Source organism: Bombina bombina, chromosome 2 (assembly GCF_027579735.1).
Source record: "Bombina bombina isolate aBomBom1 chromosome 2, aBomBom1.pri, whole genome shotgun sequence".
Classification (NCBI taxonomy): domain Eukaryota; kingdom Metazoa; phylum Chordata; class Amphibia; order Anura; family Bombinatoridae; genus Bombina; species Bombina bombina.
Genome location: NC_069500.1, coordinates 117,846,229 through 117,854,166, shown reverse-complemented (window position 1 = coordinate 117,854,166; position 7,938 = coordinate 117,846,229). Strand labels below are relative to the sequence as shown.

Below are 7,938 nucleotides of genomic sequence, written 5' to 3'. Positions count from 1 at the left end.
GATACTCTGATTCAGGCTCGCAAGCCGGTCACTAGAAAGATTTATCATAAGATATGGTGTAAATATCTTTATTGGTGTGAATCCAAGGGCTACTCATGGAGTAAGGTTAGGATTCCTAAGATTTTTTCTTTTCTCCAAGAAGGATTGGAGAAGGGATTATCAGCTAGTTCCTTAAAGGGACAAATTTCTGCTTTGTCAATTTTACTTCACAAGCGTCTGGCAGATGTCCCAGACGTTCAGGCATTTTGTCAGGCTTTAATCAGAATCATGCCTGTGTTTAAACCTATTGCTCCGCCATGGAGCTTGAATTTAGTTCTTAATGTTCTTCAAGGGGTTCCGTTTGAACCCATGCATTCCATAGATATTAAGATGTTATCTTGGAAAGTTTTTATTTTTTGTTTTTAGTTGCTATCTCTTCTGCTTGAAGAGTTTCCGAGCTTTCTGCGTTAAAATGTGATTCCCCTTATCTTTTATTCCATTCTGATAAGGTGGTTTTGCGTACTAAACCTTGATTCCTTCCTAAGGTTGTTTCAAATAAGAATATTAATCGGGAAATTGTGGTTCCTTCCTTGTGTCCTAATCCTTCCTCTAAGAAGGAACGTCTGTTACCTAACTCACTCTCTCACACACACACACACTCTCTCTCTCTCTCTTTCTCTTTCTCTTTCTCTTTCTCTCTTTCTCTCTCTCTTTTTCTCTCTCTCTTTTTCTCTCTCTCTTTCTCTCTCTCTTTCTCTCTCTCTTTATCTCTCTCTCTTTATCTCTCTCTCTTTATCTCTCTCTTTCTCTCTCTCTTTCTCTCTCTCTTTCTCTCTCTCTAGAGACTGCTGGACAGCAGCCTCCTGAATAAGTTACGGCTCATTCCACTAGAGCTGTGGCTTCCACATGGGCCTTTTAAACACTATGCTTCTGTTGAACAGATTTGTAAGGCTGCGACTTGGTCCTCCCTTCATACTTTTTCCAAATTTGAAACTTTTGCTTCTTTGGAGGCTATTTTTGGGAGAAAGGTGCTTCAAGCAGTGGTACCTTCCGTTTAGGTTCCTGTCTTGTCCCTCCCTTTCATCCGTGTCCTAAAGCTTTGGTATTGGTATCCCACAAGTAAGGATGAAACCCGTGGACTCTGTATATCTTGTAAAAGAAAAGGAAATTTATGCTTACCTGATAAATTGATTTCTTTTTCGATATACCGAGTCCACGGCCCACCCTGTCATTTTGGGACAGGATTTATTTTTCTAAACTTCAGTCACCTCTGCACCTTTGTAGTTTTTCTCTTTTCTCTTCCTATACCTTCAGTCGAATGACTGGGGGGAGGAGTTAAGGGAGGAGCTATATAGCAGCTCTGCTGTGGTGCTCTTTGCCACTTCCTGTTAACAGGAGGATTATATCCCACAAGTAAGGATGAAACCCATGGACTCGGTATATCGTAAAAGAAATAAATTTATCAGCTAAGCATAAATTTCCTTTTTCTAATGCTTTATATTTTTAGCTGGATGAAAAGGAGTCCCGGCGTCTGTTTCAGCAAATCCTTTCTGGTGTTGACTATTGCCATCGACACATGGTGGTGCATAGGGACCTGAAACCAGAAAATGTTCTTCTTGATGCTCACATGAATGCAAAGATTGCTGATTTTGGTAAGCATTCTAATGTAAGGTAGTCTCTTTAGTCATATTGACAATAACAATGCTTTATATGAAACTTAAAGGACCACTAAGTACAGTGGGGTGTTTTTTTGACAATTTTTTTCAAAATCTGTTTACATTTCCTACACCCTATAATCATGTGACAGCAACCAGCCAATAGCAAAAGGCAAATATGTATACACTGAACTCTTGCACATGCCCAATATGAGCTGGTGCCTCAAAGTGTGAATATAAAGACTGCACAATTTGATAATGGAAGTAAATTGGAAATATGTTAAAAATTGCTGCTTTATCTGAATCATGAATGTTTAGTGGTCCTTGTAGAAAATTACAAATTTAGCGCACTCCTTTTTTTTTTTTTTTTTTTTTTTTTGTAGTAATAGTTAATAATAATTTAATCTTACATCTGTAATGTCTTCTCAGTCAAGCTAAAGGTATATTTTATATAAAACAAATTTTTATTATGTATGTCTACTTTTGCATGGATCTGTTCTGACTTAACCTTCATATATTTTATGTCCTTTTATTTAAGTATATATTTTATTTATTTTTTGGTGCCTCTCAGCCCTAGTGACCACTAACGTGCTTTTTAAAAGTTAGGAAAACTGCACCTTTTATTTTCGGCATTCATTTACTGAACGAAAGCTGAAAACGGTCTGGTATTGTAAAATGCAGTTATGACACAAAATTATGCTGTATTGCTTACTCCATTTACTAAGCGCGGGGGGTGGGGCTATACACGAGTTAATGCTGTATGCCTTAATTATCCCGTTTGGTGTAGTTAAAAAGCTCTTCACTTATTCAGCAGAGCGTGCTAGATTGAATTTAATCTATGCCGAAACACAATTCCAAAAGAATGTATATACTATAAACTGCACTCAGACTTGGTCACAAAATTTCTAAATTTGGCTATCACAAAACAGAATTTTTTTTTGTGGCAATAATCAAAATATATTGATCGAATGTCCATGATGCATTTATAGCCGGCTCCCTACCTGAAGTGTAGCACAAATCTTCAACAGCATCTATAACAGAAAAACATGGGGGAGCCTCATAGTGCAATATTATCTGCTTCAAAAGTGTAAATTAAAGAAATTCACTTACAATATGTGTTAGGTCAAGCAGGCTGGACCCTCAGATTCTAACTACCAGCAAGACTAGGCGCTACTGTCAGCTGGACCTCTCCACCGGGGCTTGCCGGTTCCACTGAACTCCAGTCGGGCTCTCGCACAAGGTTTTGTAGTAGAGTGGCGTTGATTGTAGAGTCCTCCACTAAAGACTCCCAAATCCCACCTGTTGCCAGTGAGGCTCTTTTGCTAGACAACAGCTGCAGCGTGCATGAACAAAAAAGTAGTTTTGTGCTGCTACAAAGTTAATCTTTTGTGCTGCTACACGGTGTCTAGTGTCTTTAAAGAAAATGTAAAACTTTGCTTGGCTTATCGTAACTGTTGTGAATATATTATTTACTCCTTTGATTTCCCCTGTTCAGCTTTCTGCATTGCTTGCAGTGAGGGGAAGTTTCTCTCCCCCTAGTGGAGATGGTTAGCCTTTGGGAGTTTGTATTCTGCTTATTGCTACTACACATTGTATAGTGTTTTACCCAGCTAGGAAAGTGGTTTTCTGTTTGTTACACAAGCAACCTAATGCTGAAAACATATAGCTTATAAAGACTACTTCAAAAAGGGCCTAATTCATTTTCTAGGCCACCTTAAAGGTTCAGTGCCTGTTATGACACACCTTCACTTTGCAAGTAGATAATATTGCACTATGAGGCACCCCCATGTTCTGTTATAAAGCACAATTTCCCCGGATGTATGTGATAATTTGCAGTTTTGCCAGTCACCCTTCACAGCTCCCATATAGATTTTATCCTTTACTGATAACCTTGCCATTCTTTTTCATGCCAGAATTCTCTTTAAATGTGTTATTGTGTATGTCAATTTGAACTAACCTTCCCCCACTCCACCACAGCCTTTTGACGATGCACTTATATTAAGGCCTGGTTGTGGATGAATGCACATGCACGTTATTGCCTCACTGATGTCATTGGGGAAAATGAGCTGGATTGTTCCATTGCCATGGTAGAAGCCGACAGATAAGCACACAGACATAACTTAGAGTGCACACATTGCATGACTTTCTTTAGTATATTTGTTAACCTATTTCTTTCATGTAATTAACAAGAGTCCATGAGCTAGTGACGTATGGGATATACATTCCTACCAGGAGGGGCAAAGTTTCCCAAACCTTAAAATGCCTATAAATACACCCCTCACCACACCCACAAATCAGTTTTACAAACTTTGCCTCCAAGGGAGGTGGTGAAGTAAGTTTGTGCTAGATTCTACGTTGATATGCGCTCCGCAGCAAGTTGGAGCCCGGTTTTCCTCTCAGCGTGCAGTGAATGTCAGAGGGATGTGAAGAGAGTATTGCCTATTGAATGCAGTGATCTCCTTCTACGGGGTCTATTTCATAAGGTTCTCTGTTATCGGTCGTAGAGATTCATCTCTTACCTCCCTTTTCAGATCGACGATATACTCTTATATTTACCATTTCCTCTACTGATTCTCGTTTCAGTACTGGTTTGGCTTTCTACAAACATGTAGATGAGTGTCCTGGGGTAAGTAAGTCTTATTTTCTGTGACACTCTAAGCTATGGTTGGGCACTTTATTTATAAAGTTCTAAATATATGTATTCAAACATTTATTTGCCTTGACTCAGAATGTTCAACTTTCCTTATTTCCAGACAGTCAGTTTCATATTTGGGATTATGCATTGAATTATCATATTTTTTTCTTACCTCAAAAATTTGACTTTTTTCCCTGTGGGCTGTTAGGCTCGCGGGGGCTGAAAATGCTTCATTTTATTGCGTCATTCTTGGCGCGGACTTTTTTGGCGCAAAAATTCTTTTCCGTTTCCGGCGTCATACGTGTCGCCGGAAGTTGCGTCATTTTTTGACGTTATTTTGCGTCAAAGATGTCGGCGTTCCGGATGTGGCGTCATTTTTGGCGCCAAAAACATTTTAGGCGCCAAATAATGTGGGCGTCTTTTTTGGCGCTAAAAAATATGGGCGTCATTTTTGTCTCCACATTATTTAAGTCTCTTTATTTATTGCTTCTGGTTGCTAGAAGCTTGTTCACTGGCATTTTTTTTCCCATTCCTGAAACTGTCATTTAAGGAATTTGATCAATTTTGCTTTATATGTTGTTTTTTTTCTTTTACATATTGCAAGATGTTCCACGTTGCAACTGAGTCAGAAGATACTACAGGAAAATCACTGCACAGTGCTGGAGCTACCAAGCTAAGTCTGCTATAAACTTTTGGTATCTGTTTCTCCAGCTGTTATTTGTATTGCATGTCATGTCAAACTTATTAATGCAGATAAAATTTCCTTTAGTACTATTACATTACCTGTTGCTGTCCGTCAACATCTAATTTTCAGAGTGTTCCTGATAACATAAGAGATTTTATTTTTTAAATCCATTAAGAAGGCTATGTCTGTTATTTCTCCTTCTAGTATACATAAAAGTCTTTTAAAAACTTCTCTTTTTTTCAGATGAATTTTTAAATGAACATCATCATTCTGATACTGATAATGGTTCTTCTGGTTCAGAGGTTTCTGTCTCAGAGGTTGATGCTGATAAATCTTTGTATTTGTTCAAGATGGAATTTATTCGTTCTTTACTTAAAGAAGTGTTATTTGCATTAGAAATAGAGGATTCTGGTCCTCTTGATACTAAATGTAAACGTTTAAATAAGGTTTTTAAATCTCCTGTAGTTATTCCAGAAGTGTTTTATCTCCCTGATGCTATTTCTGAAGTAATTTCCAGGGAATGGAATAATTTGGGCAATTTATTTACTCCTTCTAGACGTTTAAGCAAATTATATCCTGTGCCATCTGACAGATTAGAGTTTTTTTGGGACAAAAATCCCTAAGGTTATGGGGCTGTCTCTACTCCTGCTAATGTACTACTATTCCTATGGCAGATAGTACTTCATTTAAGGATCCTTTAGATAGGAAAATTGAATCTTTTCTAAGAAAAGCTTACTTATGTTCAGGTAATCTTCTTAGACCTGCTATATTTTTAGCGGATGTTGCTGCAGCTTCAACTTTTTGGTTAGAAGCTTTAGCGCAACAGGTAACAGATCATAATTTTATAGCATTATTATTATTCTATAACATGCTAATTATTTTATTGGTGATACCATCTTTTGATATCATTAGAGTTGATGTCAGGTATATGTCTCTAGCTATTTTAGCTAGAAAAGCTTTATGGATTAAACTTGGAATGCTGACATGTCTTCTAAGTCAACTTTGCTTTCCCTTTCTTTCCAGGGTAAATAATCATTTCGTTCCTTTCCTCACAACAAGGAACAAAAGCCTGATCCTTCATCCTCAGGAGCGGTATCAGTTTGGAAACTATTTCCAGTTTGGAATATATCCAAGCCTTATAGAAACCTATAGTCAGCTCCTAAGTACCTATGAAGGTGCAGCCCTTATTCCAGCTCAGCTGGTATGGGGCAGATTACGTTTTCTTCAAAGAAATTTGGATCAATTCCGTTCTTAATCTCTGGTTTCAGAAACATTGTTTCAGAAAGGTACAGAATTGGCTTCAAGTTAAGGCCTCCTGCTAAGAGATTCTTTTCTTTCCCGTGTCCCAGTTGACACAGCAAGGCTCAGCATTTCTGAAATGTGTTTCAGATCTAGAGTTGGCTGGAGTATTTATGCCAGTTCCAGTTCTGGAACAGGGGCTGGGGTTTTATTTTATCTCTTCATTGTACCAAAGAAGGTCAATTCCTTCAGACCAGTTCTGGATCTATCATTATTGAATCGTTATGTTAGGATACCAACATTCAAGATGGTTACTGTAGGACTATCCTGCCTTTTGTTTAGCAAGGGCATTATATGTCTACAATAGATTTACAGGATGTGTATCTGCATATTCCGATTCATCCAGATCACTTTTAGTGTCTGAGATTCTCTTTTTAGACAAGCATTACCAGTTTTGTGGCTCTACTATTTGGCCTAGCCTCAGTTCCAAGAATTTTTTTCAAAGGTTCTCGGTGCCCTTCTTCTGTAATCAGAGAATAGGGTTTTGGTATTTCCTTATTTGGACGATATCTTGGTACTTGCTCAGTCTTCTCATTTTCGAAGAATCTCATACGAATCGACTTGTGTTGTTTCTTCAAGTTCATGGTTGGAGGATCAATTTACCATTCAGTTCATTGATTCCTCAGACAAGGGTAACCTTTTTAGGTTTCTAGATTAATTCAGTGTCTATGACTCTGTCCTTGTCAGACAAGAGAAGTTTAACATTGATATCAGCTTGTCAAAACCTTCAGTCACAATCATTCCCTTTGGTAGCCTTATGCATGGAAATGTTGGGTCTTAGGACTGCCGCATCAGATGCGATCTCCTTTGCTCGTTTTCACATGCGACCTCTTCAGCTCTGTATGCTGAACCAATGGTGCAGGGATTACTCAAAGATATCTCAATTAATATCTTTAAACCGATTTTACGACACTCTCTGACATGGTGGACAGATCACCATCGTTTAGTTCAGGGGGCTTCTTTGTTCTTCCGACCTGGACTATAATCTCAACAGATTCAAGTCTTACAGGTTGGGGAGCTGTGTGGGGGTCTCTGACGGCACAAGGGGTTTGGGAATCTCAGGAGGTGAGATTTCCGATCAATATTTTGGAACTCCGTGCAATTTTCAGAGCTCTTCAGTTTTGGCCTCTTCTGAAGAGAGAGTTGTTCATTGTTTTCAGATAAGACAATGTCACAACTGTGGCATACATCAATCATCAAGGAGGGACTCACAGTCCTCTGGCTATGAAATAAGTATCTCGAATTTTGGTTTGGGCGGAATCCAGCTCCTGTCTAATCTCTGCGGTTTATATCCCAGGTATGGACAATTGGAAAGCGGATTATCTCAGTCGCCAAACGTTGCATCCGGGCGAATGGTCTCTTCACCCTGAGGTATTTCTTCAGATTGTTCAAATGTGGGAACTTCCAGAAATAGATCTGATGGCTTCTCATCCAAACAAGAAACTTCCCAGGTATCTGTCTAGATCCCGGGATCTTCAGGCGGAGGCAGTGGATGCATTTTCACTTCCTTGGAAGTATCATCCTGCCTATATCTTTCCGCCTCTAGTTCTTCTTCCAAGAGTAATCTCCAAGATTCTGAAGGAATGCTCGTTTGTTCTGCTGGTAGCTCCGGCATGGCCTCACAGGTTTTGGTATGCGGATCTTGTCCGGATGGCCTCTTGCCAACCGTGGACTCTTCCGTTAAG

General features: G+C 39.0%; 1 protein-coding gene across 1 annotated transcript in view; it reads left to right on the top strand.

Annotated features, from left to right (window-relative positions):
- PRKAA1 (protein kinase AMP-activated catalytic subunit alpha 1) overlaps positions 1-7,938 on the top strand; it is a 144,695-nt gene that overhangs the window by 79,621 nt on the left and 57,136 nt on the right. The window contains exon 4 of the mRNA XM_053701233.1: positions 1,487-1,631. Within this exon, the coding sequence (XP_053557208.1) occupies positions 1,487-1,631 (145 nt within the window). The remainder of the gene's footprint in view (positions 1-1,486; positions 1,632-7,938) is intronic.